We start from the raw sequence: 26,074 nt of genomic DNA, 5'->3' as shown, positions 1-26,074 counted from the left end.
GCGCAGCCCTATGAGTTTAGGCAGAAACCATTCCTACTGAACACTGGTCGCCAGCTCTAAATTTTAGTCGCCAATGGCGACCTGGCGACCGGAAATTTTGCGCCCTACTCATAGACATCAAAAATACCACAACTACAAACATGAAACCACTTGAACATGATGATTACGCTTAGTACTGCCCCTATTACGCTTAGTACTGATCCCTCCGTATTGCTCCCATTACAGCAAGTTTATGCGGATTTTTTCTTTCCTTATTCCAGAGAAGTTGAACATGTGGACCGGAACTCTTATGTTTAGGTTAGATTTCATTAATAAGTTCAGAAATTAACCGGGTTTTAGCTCTGGAACATGCACAGGTGCAAAAGGAGAAAGTGCGTGTAAAAGAAGTCCCTCCGTATTGCTCCCATTACAGCAAGTTTATGCGGATTTTTTCTTTCCTTATTCCAGAGAAGTTGAACATGTGGACCGGAACTCTTATGTTTAGGTTAGATTTCGTTAATAAGTTCAGAAATTAACCGGGTTTTAGCTCTGGAACATGCGCAGGTGCAAAAGGAGAAAGTGCGTGTAAAAGAGAGAAGCTATCAGTAAGAGATAAAGATGAAGGAGAGAGAAAGAAACAGAAATAAAGACATAATCAAGAACGTCATGAAAGAAGGAAAGAGAAAGACGAATGAAAAATGCATACTATGTTCTCATTATGGTAAAGAATACACACATTGCTTACTCGGATTCTTACAAGTGATCTCCTAGCATCAAAATTATCTTCACATTTTCAAATTCTCTGAAACAAGGAAAGAAAAAACCGCATAAATTTTCTATAAGAACTTTGCTATAAGGGGTACAGAATTTGAATAAATTGAATCCTACTAAGCGTAATCACCATAGCCGAGGGCTTTTCGAGTGGGAGAGCCTTTGGAATTTTAACTGCCCTTGATGTTTGTGTGTTCATGTCCCTGTCGTGGAAAAACGAGTAAAACTGACGTATTCTTCTTGTTGTTGTTCACCTCAACCATATGGGCAACATGGAAATTTTAAAACTTTTCTCTCCCTTGGAAGAGCTGTTCTATACTTTGATAAAAACACAATAACAACTAGTTAATCAAGTAAAGTAAAGTATGTTAAAGTTCTGACTAAAGTACGTTAAGAACCACTGTGTTCTATAATCCCCAACAAACAAAAAGCCATGTACATGCGCACCAAAACGTAAGTAAATATTTTGTGTAACGCTGCACACAAGTTTATTCGAATACTGCCCCCGTTTTTTATGTATAGGCAAAATCGATCACTCCTCATTCCATATGCACTTTACGATGGATAAACACCACGTGCGTGGCTTTTCTGAAAACGGAACAGAAAATGACACTAATCTTCAAAGAATCGTTCGAGAGATTGATGCCGTGTGCGTGGCGTCGCTAGTATAGGAGCATATAGACATTATTATTCGTTGAAGTGATAACTATACAATGAAGGTGAACATTTATTATTATTATTATAAGCGTACTTTTGAATTTCCATGGCAAAATTACAGCATACGTTATTATTTCTGTAATTTTTCCTGGATTGTATATTATTTCGTTTATTAGTGGACACTAATTTCTCCCCAAGTCGTCGAATAAATTAATTTCGGCGAGCACTTTGGTGTAAATAACCTTACAGTAAGAATTTGGTTCATTCCTAATATCAGGGCTGACTTATAGTTTGAGGTGGCATGATAGTGTGGGAGTAACGTACTGGACTTACGAGTAGTACAGACACCCAACATAGGTTCAAATCCCGTTTAAGCCAAAATTGTATTTTTACAAAGATATCGTGAAGAATCGATTTCTCATATTAGACGAGCAATCCTTAACAATGTGGAAGCAAACACCTGTATCGTGATAGAGACGATTTACGAATGTTGGTTGGGAAAGGGCAAATCATACATATGGGAATTACCATGACAATTCGAAAAACTTCATTGATCTGAAAATCCACTTCTTTTTGTGTTATTATTTTTATAAAGAGGCACTACACCATTTGTTAAACAAATTTTGGTTAATCGATGGAGTATTGGTATCGTGCTAGACTTCCAGATGGTAAATATCGGTTCGATACCCCATAAGGTAGTATCATTTTTTCGCAAAAATAATGGTAGCAAAGAGAGATTCATCTGCGCTTGTAGAACTTACAAGTCATCTGTGACGAGAATCCGAGTAAACAGTGTGTGCGTTCATCATCATCCAGGTAATGATAAGTAGTTTTCATATTTATATTCGTCTCTCTCGTCTCTCTCTCTCTCTCCATCTTTCTTGACGTTTCCTTATCATGTCTTGCATCTTTCTTTCCCTCTCTTTCTCTCTCTTACACACACACACAAGTACACACACAAACACACACTTTATGTCAAGGAAATAAGTAGAACTTATTTATTTCCTGTAGGTTACCGAGTCTCAATCGAATCACCGTGTCACTACGGGTTCGAATCCTCTACCTAGTGTTGGTCCATAAGCTAACCCACATCACCTGACTGATGCGATGACCCGTTTCAGCTCTAGCGTGTTCATGCTATCTGTGCGAATTACGTTATATCCGCAATAGGTAAAATTGACAGTGGATGTTCGGAACAAGCAAATCTTCATAGATAAATAGAAAATGGTCCCTTTTGGTTATTTCAAAACAAGATTTTATTTATATTAGTTTGACACGAAATTCGTTTCAATCCTGTAATTCAATGTATTTATTCATGTTTGAAATGTGAAAGATGCAAGGTCTTTTACATCTATAATAAACATCCAATTTTCCTTTTGAACATTTGTAAGTTTTCATTATGATACAGTTTGAACTTTTAATATAGGCTGTTTCTGATAGAAATTTAACAGTAAAATAACACTCAATCATTTTTTTCTTTGTTTTTCTTTCTTCATTTTGTGTTCAGTTTGCATTAGTAGTCTGGAATGGAAGATATCTATGACCTACGCTACCTACTGGATAGATTTATTAGAATAGATTTCGGATCAGCACGTCCAATGAATACTACCGAATTTGCAACCGAACCATGCGGAAACAGCGTTAAGACTTTCGACATGATCCTAGATGAGTCTCGGAGCTCTACAGTTCCACTGGAAATCGAGTATTTAAGTTGACCATCAAGTTTGCTATTCATTTTCAAAGTGACTTAGTAAATTTTTCAAGCATCCTCTATATATTCGAATAGTCCTGAAAAATTATTTAAAAAACAAATGTTACTTCTACGTTACTGTTAGATTTCTGGAAATGGAACTTTATAATGTTACATTCTTATCTTACCACGTTTAAATTTCCTATTTTTTATCTGTGTTACTTTTTATTTTCTTCTTCTCGCCCTTTTTCTCTCTCTGTCTCACTTCTACACCTATCTAAGAAACATCTGTTGGTTTCAATTTTTCATTGGTTGCGTGTTTAAATTTCTTTCCACATCAGCTTGTTAATCTCATTTGGTCTCGGTTTTATTCTTTCATTTAGTTTATACTAATACATGTATATTTTGAAATTAGAATTGCGCTTATGTTGTTTGCTTATTTTAATATGGGAAAGAGGAAAGGAGGAGAGAGGGCGGGTCTTTTTAACAGACATGATTATGGGATAAGAAGGTATATATTGGGTAGCATAGCTGCACGGCGTTATCTGTCGCAATCTTTTTGATGCGGAGTGTATAAACCACAAGTATATATATTGTGTTATAACTACGTAAACAATATTGTATGTGATTTGATCTCTCTATGACTTGGGCGAAAAATTCTTTTTTTTTCGCTTTCGAATGAATAATAATTATGTGTAATAATTATTCAGTAATTAGTCTCTCAATTACGTGTACATCGATACCTCATTACTCTTTCAGGGCTGAATTACTAGTCTAGGATTTTATATAAATAATAATTAATGGAGTGCTTCTTCGTTATTGTTGTACTGTATGGGGCGGAAACGTGGACATTACGTAAAGGTGACGAAAAGCGACTGGAAGCCTTCGAAATGTGGGTATGGAGAAGAATGGAAAGAATTAGTTGGTTAGAGCGGAAAACGAATGAGAGTGTTAGAAATGGTGGGTGAGAAAAGAACACTTTTAGATATTATTAGGAAGAGGAAGAGAAACTGGTTGGGACATTGCCTAAGAAGAGATTGTATCATGAGGGACGTCCTTGAGGGTATGGTGGCGGGAAAGAGAGGGAGGGGGCGAAGGAGACTACAATTAATGGATTATATTAAAACAGAAAGATCGTACGCGAAGACGAAAAGGTTAGCGGAGGACCGTGGAGCATGGAAGTTTCTCAGCTGCGGCAAGTGACCTGCCAATAAAGGCAGAATACCTGTGATGATGATGATGATCTTCGTTACTTATTCTATATATTGTTTCACTACGGACATTCGCAAATTAATAAATATTGTAAATTGCAGCCATCAGTATATTACCTAGCAAGGGCGTCATTTCAGACTTCGCTTGGGGGGGGGGGAGAGTAAGAGCAGCACCGACATAAGACTTTCATGTTTAGTACTAGTACATTAGTATACAATTGATTAAAGTATATGTGTTCCTCAAACTCTTGGAGGGCAATTGGCCACTCCTGCCCTCCCCCCTAAATGACGCCTTGTTACCTACTCTCATCTATCCATCAAGACACATTTCTTCTTAGTGATCAGCAATCACGGTGTCCAAAGCTGAGGATACAGCTTCCCAATAAATAAGTATAAATTCATGAGTAAATGGTTTGATGACTGTCTTTAGTTTCTAGTAATTGATTTATTTTCAATGTCAGATCAAAATAACAGAACTGCCATCTTCGCATTTTTAAACTGACTAGTGAATTGACAGGTACGATAGTAGGCAGTGTTTCTTCCAGACATATTTTTGGGGGCACTGCATCCCGGAGCTCAGAGAGTGCTTCCCCAGAAAAGATCAAAATAATAAGTCTATAATATAGGTCCTAATAATAAATAGAATAGTGGCAGGAGTGTGCCCCCTGAAATACTAAGTGTGCTCCTCTGGAAAAACGGCGCCGACTTCCCAAAATTTATGTAGGTGCGTATCAATGGTGAGACGTGTTAGCCTATATGTTTTCAGGGAAGTCTTGATAAGAGATTGATTTATTTTAGTTAAAATCTTTTATGAACACTGTCATAAAGGCTGTGCTGTGATAAAGTAAAACATACCGGTACGATAAATATAAGTTGGGGCTGCCTTAGCTCAGTCGGTAACATGGCTGACTTAAACGTAAGAAAAATGGGTTCAAATCCGGGTCCAAAGTAAAAATCTTGTGGGTGCTACGCATCCACAAGGTTATTTGTGTGTGCCGGAGCCCTGGAGCACCCACGTAGTCGGTGCGCATGCTCTGGAACATTCTTTCTGAAAGAAACACTGGTAGGCTAGTAAGTTTGATGGTTTCTGCGCGGTTTGTGATCATTTCAGTTTGCGCTAAAAGACAACATCGTTTATGCAGCGACCAACGCTGATTGATAGGTTGATAACATGAACGTACGTATAACATTACAAATACCGGTATGTATAGGTCGACGCGTTATCTGTTTTAGTAAGATGAATACTTTGTAAAAATGTTTCAGTATTTGCCTGAATAAAACACGCTTCTCATTGGCAACAGCACATATAAGTATAGTGCTTTCAAGAAACTTATTTCTGTATGCCGAAATATTAAGAATTGACAATGCCTTGTAATGGCGGCCAATCATTTGTCGATCCGGATTTAATATACGCCAATTCCATTCCCCATAGTGTGGTGCATTTCTAGTAAGCTCGCTCAGCTCAGGTTTACATTTAAAGTTCATTACACAGAGTTATTTGTATTTCGAACTTATGTCTATACTCGTATGTTCTGATATTAGTGAAATCAATAGAATCTATGACAACTTGACAGCTAGAAAAATGACAAGAATTCTAATTGCTGAAATCACGTTTCTGTCTCAAGCGACAAACGATCAGATTAATCTATAAATTATAGATTAAACTAGAAGCACGTGTTTTGTGTCTTCAAGGATATATTTGAAATGTTGACACGAAGGTAGCAGGGTGACCTGGTTACAAAAGTTAATATTTTATTAAGTAGCATTGAAACGAAACGACAAGATAGTCAATCAACCAGAATAATTTTTAAATATTTCAAATTACATGACCGTACGCAAGCGTAGTAATCGTTGTACATTCTCACAATTCTTCGTTAACTAAAACATTTTATGTTAATATGAATGTGAATACTTCACTTGCTACATAACAAATGATCCTTTCAATTCAACAAAATTTGGAATGGCATGGCTATTTTCCTTCTATTAGAAAAGATTTTTTTTAATAATCGAATTTCTGAGTAGTTGAGAGCTTGAGCGAACTCCATTTTGATCCATGTAGTGTTGATTTGATAAATTCTTAAATAGGCGTCACAAAGTTGCCATATTTGAAATGAACATTTCAAAAAAATATTTTGTTTAAAGTACGCTACCAAAAATATATATTCAAATCTAAATTACATCTAAATCAAACTCGGAGTTATTGTATAGATTTAATTATTATTACACATTAGGGGCGGATCCAGGACGGACTTCTGAGGGGGCGGTGGGTTGTAATACTGCTATTTAGAGCTACTTTTAAGAGCTCCAAACTCTGGGATGGGTTTTATTTATATCTAAAATAAGAAAGTTTCCTCTTCTGCCCCCCGGATCCGCCTCTGTTACACACACTGTATTAAAAGGATGAAGACAGGTAGACGAGAAAGGGAATTGTTAGGTCAAGCAATTATTTTTTTGAGTGTAGGACACGGATGGTTCTTCAAGAAATAATTTGAGATCACCCAACAATTAAAACTAAAATATACACGAACTCCCGATTTCAGCATTATTTGATACTAGCAGCGTTCACCCCGCTTCGCTGGGGTCACCCCGGAACGCAATAAACTTTGTTACTTAGATAATTTTTACTTTTTCGCTTTCAAGTGATATGATAAAAACCATAGAAGATTGCAGTAAATGTTAACATTATATCGCCTGTCATTTATGTTAACCCGCCGAGTGACACGGTCATGTGGGTTGCATATAAATACGATTAGATTTAGCTATGATGAGCTAACAAAGGATTTCTACGTTATGGACACTTGAATGGTCAATTATCTCAAGACACTGGTAATTGAAAATTAAAGTGATATGATAAAAACCATCTAGGGTCCAAATCTTAATAACCCCCCAAAAATGAAAGAAATTGGTTCAGCCGTATTAGCGTGATGAGCTAACAAAGGATTTGTACGTTCTCTTTTATATGTATAGATGTATGATCACTTTCAGAACAGTGATTACGAAACAAATGTCCTCATCAATATCGCTGCTAACGCTTCTAAGTACTACATTGCATGAAGTATACTCAACCATTCCTCTGGAGTTTAATTCCTCAGTTACGCTACAAGCTGTATGTATTTCATAGATACTAAAGGTGCCCCAACACCTCACTATAATCAGGTAAGTTGATATTTGTTAAGATATATCTATTAGTTATTTTGATGTCCGTCCGTCTGAAGATGTCTATCTCTATCCTAAACACTTGATTAAAGCAACGGTAAGGCAAACTTGTATTGAAGAAAATCAGCTTGCGAAATTCTATTGGATTTTACTTTATTTAGTGTAGAGAGGTGTCTTCTTCCCTCAATTGTTCCAAGGAATGTAATTGCTAAATCATCCAAGGAACTCTTAACCTGTCACAGAAGAACAGCTTGTCACAAAGGGTTTCACGCACATTTCGTAATTTCTAATATTACATATTATCCAGGAACCGAATAATTCGTTAATAAGTTATTTGGAGTTTATAAACATCTTTTCTTTTTTTATCTTCGAAGTTTATACAAGGAGTCCGTAAGGTTACTTCGCGCTATGAAACATGTTTTATTATAAGACACATATGATCATTAAACCAAATTACATCCATGTGCAGCTAAGAATAATGGTTTACAAAATGTATGTGTTACTTGCAGAAAACGGAGAACCAGTCACATATTGGTGTGGTTTGGAATTCCTAATGATAATAGACCGAAAAACATGTGTAAGTAAAGGTACGGTACATAATGAGCAACTCTATCCATCTCGACTCTGGAACTCACTAAAGAAATAATAAACACTTCTGACCAGAGTGCATACACTTGTTTATTAAAAACTAAATTCTGAATTTAGTTTTTAATAAACAAGTGTATGTACTCTGGTCAGAAGTGTTTATTATTTCTATAATGAGCAACAGGAAGGAAAACGCAGAACCAGGAAATGTATTAATTTAGTGCTATGCGAAAAAAAAAAAAAAAAACGGTTACGTACAGGGACATCAGTAATCTGTTTGATTTCCCTGCACTCCAAGATATGCAGCATAATGTTATTACATGCTGAAAATAAGGTACCAACAAACTGTGATAAAGGCAGTAGAGAGGATCATGCGAAATCTATGTACAGGATATCGATAACCACCGCTACTGTCGCCGTTATTCGATATGTTAACATATTGAATCCACTAACAATCTCGGCCGGGATAATCTATCTATTGTGAAAAAACAGAATTCAAAAAATCGCTTGCATGTATGGGATGTGGCCTATAAGTAGTCACCGTTATCCGTTAATAAGTTATTAGATTGACTCCATTAACAAACTCGGTCGAGTTAATTGCTCTAGCTATCTGTTACAACAAATAGAATTTTAGAAATCGCTCACATATTAGATATGAGATACAGATAGCCACCGCTAAAGTTGCCGTTAACCGTTATTATGTTAACGGATTGACTCCATTAAGGAACTCGTAATTGATCTAGCTATTTATTGCAAGAAACATAATGGAAAAAAATGTTTATATGTTTGAGATTTGGGCTATTGACAGCTACCGTTAAAGTTGCCGTTATTCGTTAATACGTTAACGGATTGACTCCGCTAACAAATTCGGCCAAAATAATTGTCCTGGCTATCTACTGCAAAAATCACAATTCAGAAATTCGCTTATATGTATGGAACATAGGCTATAGATACCCACTGTTAAAGTCACCGTTATCCGTGAATACCGTTATCCGTTAACGAATTGAATCCATGAACGAACTCAGTCGAGTTAATTGGTCTAGCTATCTGTTACATAGGTTGTATAAAAGCAGTGCCGTATTTGTGTATAAGATAAACTAGCTATAGCTTAGGGCCCCACTCTCTTGGAGGCCCAAAATTTTATAAAGAAAAGAGCTGAATGTACATTTCCAAAATACACGTTAAAACACAAATACAAAATAAAATGTACAAAGAGTAGCAGTGTTTGGCGTTATGTAAGCTCTTTGCGATGTAAATGATGTGGCCCCTCCTGCTTGCCTGCTCCCTAAAACATCACTAGTTTGTTCATTTCTCCATATAAGATGCCTACGTTCTCCATGGACTAGTTGCATGACAAGACGTAGCATGCAGCTGCAGAATGCAGTGCAAATAATTTGTCATTGACAAAGGACAGATGTAGATAAAGTGGATACCATTACCTTAAATATCTTAGAGCCTCATCAAATCTAAATCCGGCTCTGTATAAAAGGTACCGTAGTAATAACACTTCTCATTTCAAAGGGGTGTATCTCAACACTACAAAAGTTTCGCAGCTGATAAGAGACTGTGAGATGATGAAGTGTGGCGACTGATAATGAGTATGTGTTATTCTGTCTAAAGTAGGAGTGCCATAAAGTAGAGGAGAAAAGAAGCGGCATAAGAATACGTTTTGGAAAGATGAACAACTTCAGTGCACAACAATGTTTTCGGGGATTTCGTGTAGACCTCCTCGTTAAAATGAAGGAACGACTTTGCGAGAAGCGCTGCGACACAAGAGAAGTCCATGTGTGCCATATGGTGGCCTCTTTGATGCGCTGACAATGTACGAGGTCTTCCACACGTGTGGGCAGAAGGTGATAAAGTTGGAGCGTGTTTTCCTTGAAAGAATGTACCAAGTTGCAATTCCTTCTTATCCAGCCCTTGTACAGTACAAGAAATAGAATGTTAAAAATCGCTTACATATATTGGATATGGGCTGTAGGTTGCCATCGTTAAAGTAACAGTTATCCGTTAATACGTTAACGCATTGAGTCCATTAACGAACTCGACCGAGGTAATTGCTCTGCCTATCTATTGCAGCAAACAGAATTAAAACATTCACATCCACTCAAGAGTTATCATGCGAAATAACGGACGTACTAAGAATAAATCAAACGTCACTGTGTGATCCTAACAAATGGCTGGGTTATGGCTTCCCATTCTTGGATGAGTGTCTCCCTAAGCTCAGGAATGGATCTTGGAACCATATAATGGCATGTAATTCATCTCGTTAGTATGGGCCACGAATATTCTAATGGCTTCGAGTCAGGTGATCAATTGGACTAATCGAATCGCCTAATGTCCTGAGTCTCAAGGTACTAATCCCTATGCTAGCTCGATGGGGATCCATTAGGAGAAATCAGGGCCCACTGCACTCTGAAACAAACATACTGGTCCAGGATGTCATCCCGACGCAGTACGCCTCTGATGGTACCATTTGGGAAGACATGCATGGACATGCGAGCCCTCGGAATGATTCACCCCACATCATGATTTTTCCACCACCTGTGCTGGTCTAACTCAGTAATGTTAGCTGGAAGGAACCGTGTTCCAAACTATCTCAAAATTAATACACGTTGAAAATCACTAGTAAGCCAAACCGAATATTTATCTTTTAACAAGACATGACCCAATGCTCCTGGGTCCATCCATGATGTCCACTGCATAAATTCAAATGAACTAACTCATATAGCTGATTAATGGACACACAAGTGTCCCTCAGCTAATCATCTGTACATCTGTTTTCTAGATACCTGCATAAGACATGAATGTACAACATATTATGGGATCTGAACTACATGACGTTCCACAGAAAATCGAACACAGGTTTTCCGACAGATGGAGAGAAGGCTAAGAAATTGTAGTAAGGAGGAAACCTTTTTATCGAATAGTACAATCATAATAATTTGAATAATTTTCCTCGAATTATACCAATACCGGTATTTCTTATTCAAATTATTGCTTTAACAATTGCTCGTTTAATCGACTAATTATAACAGCAAATGTTCTTTATTGCAATAATTACTAGAACAATTATTCATTATTTTATTAATTATGAAGCACTTATCCATTATTATAATAATTATGTGTCAATTATCCATTATTCAAATAAAAAAGTATTTAAAAATATATTGTTCAAAATTCTAACATGGGTTAATCGAGTTTTAACACAGCTAATACGAGTATCAGCATTTACTCGCATGTTTCATTCTGTGTTCTCCAACTTATTATCGCCCTCTCACTATCATCTGTCAGGACACAGGATACGTCATCACACCCTCTCAAGATTAAAATAATCTAAAAAAAATATGTAAATAATAACAAATACGGTACGTTCATCATTATTTATTCTGGAAATAAGTGTTATTAGACATATTTACAAATAAATGGATACTGTATTTGGCAGCCTACATCAGCCGCTTCCCCAGTCAGAGGATTCATTGTCATACACAGTTCTTGTGGATTATCAGGTTGCCCAGATTGCCACTTTCCACGATACAGCGACCCTGAAACAAAGAGTAGAAATTGAATCGCAATCGTGGATAATAGTTACATGACGGATTTTTCAACTTTGATTTATACAAGGCCCATATTTTAAACCTTTGAAGCACACATAACTACCATAATCTGGTTTTGAAGTTACCCATCTGTAACTGAAAGATTAACATAATGACAACTACAAGGTAAAGAAAAAAGTAATAAACAAACAGCAATACAGTGGACGGTACGTAGGGTACCTTTAGGTTTCGAAGTAATCTCTGTCAGCATCCAATATACGTATTTTGCCAACTTTCCTGCAGCTGCAAAATACCCTGATGAAAAAACTCGGCGGTCGTGTATGCAAAGAAGTCCGGGAGTGCGTTCCGCAGGTGTCCCTCATTTGTGAAAGATCTCCCACGAAGGTAGTAGTCGAGAGAATGAAACAGATGGTAATCTGTTGGCGCATGGTCCAGCAAATATGGTGAATGGCACAGTGTCTCACAGCCAAGTTACTCAAGGGTCTCCTGGATCCTCTTTGCCACATGGCTTGGTATTGTTGTCCAGCAACAGCCATTCACCAATGCGGGCTCCTTCTAGCACAATGCGCGGTGCACCCTTTGCAACTGCTGAGAGTACAGATCAGCAGAGATGGTCTGACCAGGTGGAAGAACCTCGTAATGCACTACTTGCCGACAATTCCACCATACAGAGAACATAAACTTTTGTAGGTGGAGAGGTGTTGAGTTGAGTTGATTTTAGTTTAGCGTCCCGTTCAGCAGCGAGGCTATATGAGACGTGGACCTACTGATTAACGTGGAATCCGAACCACATGAGCTCCCGCCGGGAATCGAACCCGGGTCTCCCGCGAGGTGGAGAGGTGGTCTTGAGGTGTGAGGAACAGGGTCATGTGGCGATAACGAATGTGTAGTACGTTTGGGAGTGTCATAAAGGACCCGCTTTTCGTCACCAGTGAGCAAGCGATCAAAGATGGGTGGGTTCAGTTGCCGAGTGAGCAAAGGCTGTCACTGGTCGTTCCTTATTGGCTGCCGACAATGTGTGGAATACCTACTTACTTAACTTGTATAACTTCCCTATCCTATGCAGGTACTGTCTGTTTCAGCGGAAACATGGAACTATTCTGCAAGTTCACACGTTAGACCACTGACCTCCTCGATGGCTGATTCAGGACCTTGTCATACAGCATATGTTGTGATCCACTGCAAGATTCATCCGAAAGGCTCACACCTCCCGAACGGCGTTTCTGAAACCAAAGCCTGCAGTCACGGTATTCTCCCTAAATGTCTGCCATATGTGGTGACTTGATGTGGCAGCTGACAGACCCACTTTAAAGTCATACAACGAATACATACAAACAAGCTGCTTCAATACATCCATTGTTCTTCGACACTGGACGAGCTATGACTGCTGTAGATGTGTAGCATGGCTGTATTGCTGAAGGTCGATAGTCAGACTAACTCCCGATCGCTTGGTAGACACGTGTACCATTTCGTGTCTTCTGTATGAGCACACGATTAATCGGACGTCAAAAATGAATTGAACTTTTTTGATTACCTTGTACATTTCCCTAGCAGAAAATAGTTTTCTATTGCTCAGTAGATGTTGAATGGATTCTATCATCAATATACTGAACAATTACTACATAAATTATTTTCTTAGAACAGCAAAAAATTCATAAAAAAATTATTTGAAGTTTGTCTCATGCATAGGTATACAAGACTTCCTTCCCCCAGAGCGTTCACCTCTGGTGCATGGGGTTCCTGGTTCGATCTCAGCTCACGCCAAGTGAACTTTCTGGTAAACAAACATCGTGTGCGCGGGTTTCCTCGAGGTTTTCCCGTTTCCTCCCACTTTCTTCATTCCACAATTTCATTTATTTCTCATCATCACCGTCTTCTTTAGCCTAACCGGCCTAAGATTTTCCTCCAGTATTTGAAAGAGTTAACTCATACTCAAATATGGTATAGTTCAATCAATACATTTTATATTCTTAATTTCTTTAAAGTCTATTACGTAATTAGGCTCTATGCTCAAGTTTCTTTGAACATTACTTTACATACCATTTTACACTTGCTTCAAATGAAAACTTGAAATATCAATACGCTTTTCTGGTGTAAAATAGGGATGCGCATGAGACAAGAGTTGAGGCTGTCTCGTCTCGAAAATGTGCTGTAAAAGTGATGTCTCGACTCGAAAAACGTATATTTTTCTATTGTAAGAGCTGTGTCTCGACTCGAATTTTCTCAGGAAAATTCTGTCTCGACTCGACTCATGCGCATCCCTAGTGTAAAATGAGGGTAAAATGAATTAATTTCTCCCCCTTCCTTCCAAGACATTATTGCCAACATCTAGAAAGTCTGATGTTAAGTTATCTTCTTTTCGCTTCATGACAAATCGGTTCGCTAATTTTAGTTGCTGAGATTAATACATTTAATTATTTACCTGGTATGAAGAAAAGGGCTTTGATACATATCAATGTTACTAACTAGAACAAAACAGTACTCCTTCCATTACCAGATCCCGTAATTAGATCGCCTTTTATACGGAAGAAAGGGCCATTTCCAGTAGAGTGTAATCCGGATTCTATATGATACAGTTTTTATACAGTTCTCAAAGTTACAATTTTGCTGTTGAGAAGTGCCAACAATCAGGGGTAGGGGAAACGTGGATAGACGATGTTACCCCATTTCCAAAAAATATTTATGGCTTGTCTCCACTTTCTAAAAAAAAATACAATAGGCAAAAATAGGCACGGGGTGAGGCATGAAATCACGCGTTCCCTTACCTTTTTAGATCTACTTTGACCCCTCCTAACAACCAACAACATAGTTAAATATGTAAGAGATTTAAGTAAATTATCGAAAATATGATTGAATTTTCGTGATTTTTAGACTTCAAAACTGTGCAATCCATACGTATGGAAAGACTTATGGAATGGCTATGTACGTCTGTCTGTCGATAAATATCAGAATAAAACCGGTAAAAACAGCGAGAAGTTGTATTCTGAAATCGATTCTACGTTCCAAGAATAAGCTCCATCTGCTCCTTTATTCATCTTTTCAAGCTGCAAGAGGTCGAATAGAATTTCCGGTTTTGGCACTGATCGTCATAGTGTAGAAATGATTCGAGATACCGACAAACGATTTTCTGTAATCGATTCATCGTCCTAAATATAGATTCCGTCTTCACCTTTAACTCTCTACTAAAACCAGAAGTGATAGAAATCGACTATAACCTTCGGTTTCAGTATTGATTTCCATAGAGCAACAATGATCAGAAACAGGGAAATGCGGTCCTCTGGAATCGACACAGTGTACAAATAATAGGTTCCATCTTCTTCGTTAACCTTCTATTAAAACTGGATGTTATAGAAATAGACCTTTCCGGTTTAACCTTAATCATCATAAATAGGGATGCACGCGAGACGAGACGAGACGATAAATGGAAAAGTCTCGTCTCGTCTCGCAGCCTAAAATCTGGTCTCGTTTCGTCTCGCAAATGTGAAGTCTCGTCTCGCGTCTCGCATAAAATTTTGAGTCTCATCTCGCGTCTCGCGCGAGACTTCCTCGCATGGCCTCGCAGTCTCGCATATATTCTGGGTCAAAATTTTGCAATGTGTTATTCTATGGCTGTTAATGAATGATGATGTGATGTTCTGTCCGAAGGCAGGTATTTGACCTAAAAGTCCCTTTTGAAGGTGAATCCATGGTGGTTTGCCATTGCTTTCCATGGGATGAATGTTCATAACATCCTAAGGTGACGGAAAATAAAGTTCAACATGGTATCCGAACTTGTGTCCCCTCCGCTCCAAATTAAAAGAAAAGTTGTGCTGGAATTTGATTGCTGGACCATTAATTTTCGTCAAATTACTAGCATAATTTACAGCAAAACCAGCATAAATTTTTACTGGATCCAACATTGTTTTCCAGCTTAGAGGTCTCCAGCAATATTTTCCAGTATGCAATGCGGGCACATTTTTGCCCCCCAAAAAAGTCGCCAATGTAATTAGGATATAAATAATATAACCTTTCCGTATGTTTTTCTGAACTCATTGAACCAAACCCGGATCCTTTTACTATATCTATATGTAAATTTCTTCGTTTCTATTTAACCGGATTTCAACCTTGTCTTTGCCTGCTTCTATTTTGAGGAATGCTTTAACGTCACAATATCCAAAATTGACACGGATAGTTCCCTTAGAATAGGTTTGAACTTTCTTTTCAGCATTAAATTTGTGGAAGCAGCAGATAAAATATAAAAATACGTTACTTGTGTAGGAGAACAGTGCTGCCATCTATTGTCGCCTATCTCCCTTTACACCAACCACCAAGGAATAACATTACTTGTGTCAACGGACTTGTGGATAACGCAATATGTTAACAATTGCGAGAATCAAAATATCCAGCAAACTATACTTAATACGAAAAAAGCTTTCTGGATCAATTTCCAGATCATACAGTTGAACTAACTGCAGTGTTGCCAGAATTCGCATTTTTTCAACTTTCGCTTTCAACTTATATAATGTTGCCAGATCTAGAAAATACTGACAGATATAGGGTCATTCCTACCATCTCCCACCAAACCTATAGGGCCATCCTACCAAACCAGTGTTTGAATTAAACTTCCGAACTAGAGGGGGATGTTTTTGACAAATATATAGAAAGAAAATACTTATTCCATGTAAAAATATCATGTTATTTCTGGGAGCCGGGCCGGGGACAAACTTTGATAAGAGGGGATTTCCGCACCATCCCCTAGTCGTAATGGGAAAAAGACAGAAACAACAGAAATATCACATTTCGAAGCAATAGGGAGTCTTATTCGCTTTTCAGACCAAAAACAGAAGTTCATGTGTTCGTGCGCGCCCGCGTGTATGTGTTTGTGTCGCAAAATAAAGTCCTAAATCGATGCTGTAATAAATTTCCAATTTACAAAGCTTTCTTTTTTAATGATGTTTAGAAACTAAAGAAGGCTTTAATTCTGAAAATCAACCTTGGATAATAATAAATCTCATAAAATGTCTATTGCCCCAATCACTTTTTTGTTCCTGGAGGCATTAACGCTCAACTTAGAAAACTCAATAAATGTAAAATCACCAAATATACAATTAAATGTAATTCATAAATATTGCGAGACTGCGAGAAGTCTCGCGAGACTTCTGGTGCGAGACTTAACCGAGTCTCGTCTAGCGTCTCGTCTCGCATGGTTTAGTCTCGTCTCGCGTCTCGCATAAAATTTTCACTCTCGCGTCTCGCGTGCATCACTAATCATAAAGCAATAATGGTAATAGATAAAAGATGCAGTCTTCTGCGATCGATTCAGTGTCTCACGAATAGATTTTGTTTCCATCTTTATATCTCTACTACACTGTAAAAAATGAGGTGTTGACACAACACAAAATGACTACCACTTCAGCGTGTTACTTGTGTGTTAATTCAGCATCAAGCACATCGCCTTCAGAGCATATCAGAAATAACTCGTTACTACCTGAGAGAACTTGTATTGGTATTTATCGTTTAATATGAGCCAAACTTTCCGAAATATATTTGGCATTTATGCCAAATAACAAATAATGTTCTATGCTTTTTGTAATCGGTCACAATATTATTGTTGTAAACCTGTGAATCGTCTGACAACAGTTACATAGGCAATAGTTCTGTCATCTTCTGTTCATACGTGCTAAAACACAAGAATAATAAATAAAGAAAACAGATGGAAGCTCTCTTATCTGTGTAACTGTTGTCAGATGTTTCAAGGTTTACAACAATATTATTATGACCGATTACAGAAAACATACAATGTTATTGGTTACTTGCCATAAATGCGAAATATATTTCACAAAATTTTGTTGATACCAAACAATAAAAAACAATGCCAATACTCACAGCCAGTAACGAGGTATTTCTGATATGCTCTGAAGGTGATGTACTTGGTTTTCATCTTTCAGGTCGATAGTCATATCGATGACATTAGCTGTGACGTACCAAACGTCAGCGCGGCTGTTTTTTGTACTCCTGTCCTGGTTTCTGGGAGTTGTTCGTCAGATATTCGCTGAGCAACAGCTATCAGACTTATCTCAGCCAAGGGTAGCTCGTTGCGACACGGTTAGACTGGGGCATTTCCTCAACAAGACCACTATCCGAATGCGTGGTCTTCAACTTACTACCTGATACCTATATTCGTTGTATTATCTTTGTATTTCCACTATCACTCGCTATGTCTTTTACAGGACGTACCTCTGTTGATCCCGGTCTTCTGTTGTACCCACTAAGGTGAATAAAAGAAAAGAACATCGTACTAAACCAAGTCCTGAACGCTCACGATCGCCTCATTCTAAAGAGGACCCCCAGTCGCATTCACCACGAGCTAAACGTCATCACACACTACGTGAATCATCTTCATCAACTACTTCTGTTCACTTCAACATGGATAAAGACTTTCCATCACTACCTAGTTCGCAAAATTGACATTCACTCAATAATCTACAGTCTTCAGCAATTACTTCATTTTTACTTACCAATTACGACCCAAAATATCAAGATCTCAAACAGCTTTACCTTCGTCTCACCAAGTACGTTGTCGTTCATGTAGTGGAGTAGGTAAAAAGTATTTCAAGAAAATGTATGTTGCAAGGAAGAAGAAAAAGACATGTTGAAATTATTTTAAAAAATAAACAATTGATAGTTGCTTTTGTTATTGAGTCCGTTATTATGTAATTTATGTGAAGTTGGTGAAAAGGAAAGTTAATTAGTTATTGACGTAAGGTTAGAAGAAAACCCTCAATATAGGATGATTGTGTAAAAGAGGTAAAAGTTAAAAAGAATTCAAGATAAAGTATAAAAATAAAAGTAATTACAATTATATTAGAATGTTGATTTTGGTATATGAATTACTGGTCTTGGTAGTTGAGTGGTAGACAATATATCACTGCCATAGGATATTTTAGTTTTAACAAATTAGCGACGAGGATTAAACATGTCACAAGTGATACAATTGCCTTTTTTCAATACCTTAAATACTGAAGAAATGGATGCGGATGCATATTTAGAACGGTTTAGTCAATATTGCATTGCTCATGATATTCAAGAACGGAAAAAAGTCAGTCTGTTGATATCTGTCATGGGCAACACCGTTTATCAAACACGAAGATAATTAGAAGCTCCTAAAAAAGTGCCAAATTTAAAAAATCAAGAAATCAAAGACCTGTTTTTTTTTCGCAATTTCGATGTACGTCCAATTTCATAACTTAAAGCAAGATGTTGGTCAACCCTGGCAATATTACATATTGCAATTAAAAAAGCAGGCAAACAAGTGTAATTTTGGATCTTTTAAAAAGGATGCTATACGTGATCAGATTGTCTGTGGAATTGCAAGTGAAATAGCTCGTAAAAAACTGCTAGCTACAGCTGAACTTTCTATGGACAAGGCCATCGACATTGTAAATCAAGTAGAACTTCAGAAGAAAGAAATCAAGGTATTTTATCAACCAGAATGTAATGTTGATTATATACCCTATCAAACAAGAGAAACTAGAGCAACTTGCCTTAATTGTAGAGAAAAATATCCACAAAAGCCACCAAGTTGTCGCGCATGTGGCAGATCACATGGTGTGGATCAATGTCCGGCGAAGGGTGTTCAATGTCATCTGTGCAAAAAAGTACAACCACTATGCCCAGTATTGTAAACTACAACGTAACAATACAAGATCATATACGCACTTCGTAGATAGAGTGCCCTTACTGGACAATGCAACGGGTCCAGTATCAAGTACTAAAAATTCACCTAATAAATATGAACAGGCTCTAGATAATAGCCTCACTGGATCTGAAACAGGGATATGTTTTAAATCCTGTTGATGAGTTTCACATGAGTAGTGTGTTGGAGGTGGAATTAGATGAAAGAAGTGAGGAAGAAACAATTGATACCAGGAATTATCAGGCTTCATTTAACGAAGAAACTGAAGTTGAAGACATATTAGGGATGGTCACGTGCAACGGAATGGAGTTACTTTTTTTAACGGATACGAAAGCCCGTTACTCAGTGATATCAATCGCAACTTACGATAAATATCTCAATAATTGTACCTTTGTACCAATCAACAGAACGGTCATGAAGACTGAAGATCGTTTGTTGCCTTGTAAAACTACGGTGGCAGTGCCGGTTAATGGAAGGGAATACCTAGATGATCTCCGGATTTGTGAAGAATATTTAGATTGCAACATAATAGGTTGTGATTGGTTGCAATTCTTCAGATCACAAGAAATATCTCCAGAAGAGTACCAGTCAAAGGAAGTTGAAAGGTGTTATTACAAGGACGACCAGTTGCAACAAGAAAAGAATACAGTAATAACGCCCAGTCGTAATTATCTAGAAATGATTGAGTAGACAAAAGCTAAAAAGAACCAAGGACTCCCAAGTGAAGGTCGTATTATCTGACAAAGATGAAGAAACACTAAAGGATACAACACATGATATGGATAAAGGAAGCAGTCACATAGTTGAAACGAAGGAACTTCTGTCCAGACTTGAATCTAGTAATGGATTACAGAGGAAGGACGACAAGAAAGGTGGAAATATATGGAAACATAACACTGGAAGTTCGCTACGAACTCAACAAGGAAGGTCGATTCTAAAAGACAACTTTCAAAGAAAGAAATTACAAAAGGAGAAGGGAATGCTTCAAGAATCATCCGAAGCTTTTCTTCAAGAGAGACATCAGTTATGTTTTGCGGATAATTCTAGGTTGGACAATGGAGCACGAGATACCAGACATCGTAAAAGAGGCAAAATAAAAAAGATTGTTAATGAGAAAAAGAGTAAGAGTTAATTTCTTTTTTAAAAAATGAAGGGGGAAGTGTTGTAGTGGAGTAGGTAAAAAGTATTTCAAGAAAAATGTATGTTGCAAGGAAGAAGAAAAAGAAATGTTGAATTTATTTTTAAAAAAACAATTGATAGTTGCTTTTGTTATTGAGTCCGTTATTATGTAATGTATGTGAAGTTGGTGAAAAGGAAAGTTAATTAGTTATTGACGTAAGGTCAGAAGAAAACCCTCGATATAGGATGATTGTGTAAAAGAGGTAAAAGTTAAAAAGAATTCAAGATAAAGTATAAAAATAAAAGTAATTACAATAATATTGGAATGTTGACTTTGGTATATGAATTACTGGTCTTGGTAGTTGAGTGGCAGACAATAGATCACTGCCATAAGATATTTTAGTTTTAACAGTTCACAGATCACCCAAATCGTCTCGACCCGTAAGGGTATCATCATTAAGTCTCCTGATTCGAATCTGGCTTCTTCATTTCTTAAGACCCATTCATATGAGGTCTTTGGCAGAAACGCAAATCTTTCTAAGCTGACTCCCTCGCACCAAACAACCACCACCACCACCTCGACTCTGTGTTGTCATTAGAGGAGTTCCACCTGACTACACAGATGACGAGATTGAAGAGGAACTTAAACTTGACGGGCACTCTATTCTTAAGTGCATCCGCATCAAGAACGCTTCTGGAAACACCTTTCTTTTCATCTCTGTAAATTTCTGCTCTTTCATCATGGCCGATATCAACTTTCATAGCCGTTCAGCCCAACAACAGCAGGATTTTCGAACCTATATTATCACTCACACTACTGGGTTTATTCATACTCTTCAGTAATACCACAACTGACGTGGTGATAACATCATCCAGTCTCTGTTACCGTTGCACGATCTCGGTCTTAGATCCGCTTGGAAGCGATCATGTTCCCATTAAACTTTCGCTGCTCCTGCAACGCTCTCCTGTCAATTCTCAATCCCTTCCTGCTCGCATCATTCATCGTTTCGACAAGGCCGATTGGGTTAGTTACCGCTCCCACATCGATACAGCTCTTGAAACTGTTCCGACCCCGACTACCGAAACTGAACTTTATACAACTCTTGACACTATCACCGACATCATTCATCTTGCATCTACGAAATACATACCTCAGTCTAACTTTCATCTACACAGACCACCCCTTCCGCCTCAATACCTTCCTTTAATCAGGCGTTCTAGACAGCTCTATCGTTATTTCACCCGTACTGGCAATCCTGAATTCCTTAGGCTTCATCGTCAATACCAACGTACTGTCCATAATTATCTAGTAGCTTACAAACGTCGAAATTGGATCAAAACTTGCAATTCTCTCTCTGACAACTCCCACCCCACCAAGTTCGGAAGCGTTTCCATCAACTTACCGGCAAAACCACACGTACTACCTATCCACTTCTAGATGATGCACTTCCTCTTCCCGACGATACTGCTAAAGCCAACGCTTTTGCCACATATCTCCAGGATATATTCACTTCTTCTGCACCAGATCCAGTATTTCGCCGACATCCCACTGACACTTTAGATCTTTCGTCACCCGACCTTCAACCTCACCCCAATCAGCCATTACCTCTCCACAATCCACATACAGCTCCTATCACTGTTTCTGATATTCAGCATACCATCTTCCGAAAGAAGAACACTGCCACTGGCATAGACAAAATCACCTACCGCCACATCATGGAAGGTCCCTATGTATTGCTTTACCTTCTCTCCACCATTTTTACTTTCATTCTTCGCACTGGCTTCTATCCTCTACCTTGGAAAACTTCTACTACCTTAATGTTTCTAAAACCTGGCAAACCCCCACAATCTGTCTCTTCATACCGCCCTATCCAACTCACCCTTGTGTTTAGCAAGATTCTCGAACGTATCCTCGTCATTCGCCTTCACACACATCTTTCAGCATATAACTTACTACCTCTCCATCAAGCAGGTCTTCGTCCTTCCCTTAGCATCTCCGATTAACTCCTCCGCCTTACTACTTTCATCACTAATTAGTTTAACACATTCAAACCTTCCTGCCTCATCTTATTTGACCTCGAGAAAGCTTTTGATAAAGTCTGACATCTTGGCCTCCTTTATAAACTTTTCTCCTTTCACCTGCCCCACTGTTATATTCGCCTCATCTATCAGTTTCTCTCCTGCAGAGTTAGCTATATATCAATTAATAATTACCTTTCCTATTCTATCTTCCTTCATTCCGGAGTCCCCCAAGGATCAGCCCTATTTCCTCTGCTCTACCTTCTATATGTCGCAGACTTCCCCATACTTACCCCCAACGTTACCCTCTTTCAAAATGCCGACGACACTGCCTTTTAATCCACAGGAAATACGATTCAACGCATTAATTATTCTCTCCAACCTGCCATAGATTCCTTTCTTTCTTGGTGTCAGAAGTGGCGTCTTACCATCAATGCCGCTAAAACGCAAGCGATTATCTTCTTAGTGCCTGGAAAGCGCTCCCGTGTTCGTCGTAATCCTACCAATCTCCATTTTCGTACATCCCATACTCCTGTCACCGTCAGCAAACCAGTCACTTATTTAGGCATTACTTTCGACCAACATCTTAAATGGACCCCATACCTCAAGTACATATGTGCCAAGGCTTACTCACGCCTTAACCTTCTTCGTCGCCTTACAGGCACTACCTGGTAGAGATCTGCACGGGCCGACTCTGTTATTTCTTTGGGCCTGGCCGGGCTGGGGCCCATTAATTGCAATTCTTTAATAATTATTGACTTTCGTTAAACGATAATTCGAATAAAGACAAACGTTGAAGAAGTGTGCCCGTGAAAAATGTTACAAAGAATGCAATAGCTATTTACAGTTTGTGTTGCTTAACGACTCCACTTTCACTATAGAGGATTGCAGGCATTGCGCGGTAAATTGAGCTCTGACCTTGACCTTCACTGAACCCAAAATATGAAAAGAAGGGGTGGGAAAGTTTTGCCTGTCGCTAAACAATATTACCATCTTCACTTTATGCTAAAAATCAATTAAGTTAGATTTTTGTTACAGGAATTGGAGTTTTTGTTCTATCGACGACAGGCAAAGTTCTAGGAGGTAATGGTACTATTCGGGAGGCAAGCGTCAGGTTGTGAACCACAGTTTAGAAAATGTTTCTGAGAGTTAGGTCAAGTTTAATACTAAATTTTGAGAAATATTGGGGCTCGAGCCAAATTTTTAAAAAATTTATCGGGCCGGGGTCGGGACAAAAACTTTTAAAATTTATCTGGCCCGGGCCGGGATTGGGCCAAGAATTTTAAAAAACTTATCGGGCGGACCGGGCTCGGGCCAAAATCTACAAACCTTTTCGGGCCCGGGCTGAGCCGGGCCTAGGTACATTCGGGCTGCATTGGGCTCGGGCCGAAATATTCGGCCCGTGCAGGTCTCTACTACCTGGGGTCTTTCTGCTGTCACTCTTCTTAATACGTACAAATCTCTACTCCGACCAGTCCTTACCTACGGCTTTACAGCTTGGGTCGATGCTCCCTCTTCTTTCTATAAAAACGTCCAAATTCTAGAACGCCACGCACTCCGACTTGCTTTTCGTATCCGTCTTCCCAGCCCTACCCGAGATCTGTATGACCGTACTCCGTTTCCACATATTCTATACCACCTTGAAACACTCCGCCCACGCTATATTTCTCAACGCTCCCAGAACCACCACCCCTTACTTTTTGACACCATGCACGTCGACGCCACCTTCCCGAAACCAGAACTCCTTTGCCATACACCGTTTTCTCTGCTTTTCTCACTGTACCATTACTCACTGCCACCTGATAGCATTGATCTTCCTCTCGTTGCCGATTTCATCATTCATCTCGATTCACCTTACATTTTCCCATCTACTACACAGTAGTCCTACTATCTCAACAAGTCTCTCACTGTCTTCATCACGATCCAGAGTAGCTCTGGATCAGAAGATAATCAGCATTTGTCGAACTAACCAAATACCATGTGTTGTGACGTCTTCTGCACTTCATCCTCATTTCATCATCTCCTAACATTATGATCACGGTTAAAGGCCATGATGTCCTGCAGCTCTTCCAGTCAATACCAGAGCTGAAAGTTGATGCTTTCCCCCAAATGTTGTTATGATTTTGAAATAAAAACAGATATAATAAATAAATTAAACCTAACTTGTCCCATCTATCTTTCTCCTCTCCAGAGATTTCCTTTATTCCCCATCCTCTAATAAAGGGCATGACCCATTGGGCGGGGCTAGTCATGCGCGGCTAGCAAAAAAAACTTGGTGTTGAATTGACACAAGTAACACGCTAAAGTAGTAGTCATTTTCTGTTGTTTCAACACCTCATTTTTTGCTGTGTAACATTATCTATTATGACTTCTGGCTTCAATGTTGATTATCATTGAGAAAACCTACTAAGAGATAGCGAGAAATAGTATAAGATGTACCGGTATTCATTGTGCCAAGAAGAAGTTTCACCTCAATCTTTATCCCTCGTTGCAAATTGGAAGTGGCAAAATGATAGGTTTCTTTTCCGGCTTTATACATTTCTTGCAAACAAAAGTGGTAGAAATCTACTACGGTTTCAATTTTGTTCTTGTACGGTAAGGAAAGTTCTGCACCCTTCTCTCCAAATCTTCCACTCCAACTGATTAACAAATTTGTGATTTTCTTGTAACATTTGTTTCAGTACTTTCCATACTTGTTGACAAATGATTTCTGTCTTTTCTCTTAGCGTTTTCATAATACTTTCACATGTAAGTTTTAAAATAGTTGGAACTCTGTTTCACAACTCAGCCCTAAAGCGGAATCTCGACAGTATTACCAGACTTTCTGTGACTATGACTTTTCTCTCCTTCTTCCTCTTATGTTTCAAATTAACTTCTTCTGCCATAGATTCTACCATTGTCTGGTAACCTTTTTTTCTTGAGTATTTTTACCCTCCGAGTCTTGCAACATTGCCAATTGCGACTCACTAAAATCCAACATCTCAATTTTCCATTGCATATTTTTTGGTATATCTTTGACCTGTTCATAGGTAATCACATTTCGACATGTAGCAATAACATCAAGGTATGAATTGTGGGACAACTCCCTGTTCACTAAATTAGACTTATCCGTGTTTTCGTAAATTCAATACATTCCACATGTACTTGAAAAATGATTCCAGCCGGAACATGTAAAATAGGTTTTACCATAAGCGGGACAGTTTCCTTTTGAATGTTCCTTGCCATAACGCTTGCATCAATACCCAGAGTAGGCTCCAAAGACCATTTTTTTTCTCTTTTGTCAATTCACAGATATACGAAGACCAACATGATGATGAAACTGATTTGGTTATGTCCCTTTCACATTATCCGGCGATTTGCCGGATCCGGTTCCGGCGAATTGCCGGACGAGGTAGAAAGACATTGCAAGCAATGAAGCTCTTCATATATGTGCGGCGGTCGCCGGACATTCATCCGGCGAGCAAAAACAGCCGGATCTCCCTGCTAGAATCCGGCGCGGCAAATCGCCGTGTATAGCCAAGCGGGACATTACAAGCAATGACGCTCTTCACATATACGCGGCAAACTACCGGATGGGTGTTGGGGAGGAAACAAGTGTTGCCAGGAAAGAGCAGAAAGTGGCTGCTATAATATGGGAGCGTGTGGTTTTGTGTGT

General features: G+C 38.5%; 1 protein-coding gene across 1 annotated transcript in view; it reads right to left on the bottom strand.

The window, feature by feature from the left end:
* LOC145666085 (uncharacterized) overlaps positions 1-26,074 on the bottom strand; it is an 86,586-nt gene that overhangs the window by 46,000 nt on the left and 14,512 nt on the right. Inside the window, exon 3 of the mRNA XM_081733179.1 lies at positions 11,500-11,594. Coding sequence (XP_081589305.1) covers positions 11,500-11,594 — 95 coding nt within the window. The remainder of the gene's footprint in view (positions 1-11,499; positions 11,595-26,074) is intronic.

The sequence above is a fragment of the Thermobia domestica genome, chromosome 12 (genome assembly GCF_964235325.1).
Source record: "Thermobia domestica chromosome 12, izTheDome1.hap1.1, whole genome shotgun sequence".
Lineage (NCBI taxonomy): Eukaryota > Metazoa > Arthropoda > Insecta > Zygentoma > Lepismatidae > Thermobia > Thermobia domestica.
This window is presented reverse-complemented; position numbering and strand designations above follow the sequence as displayed.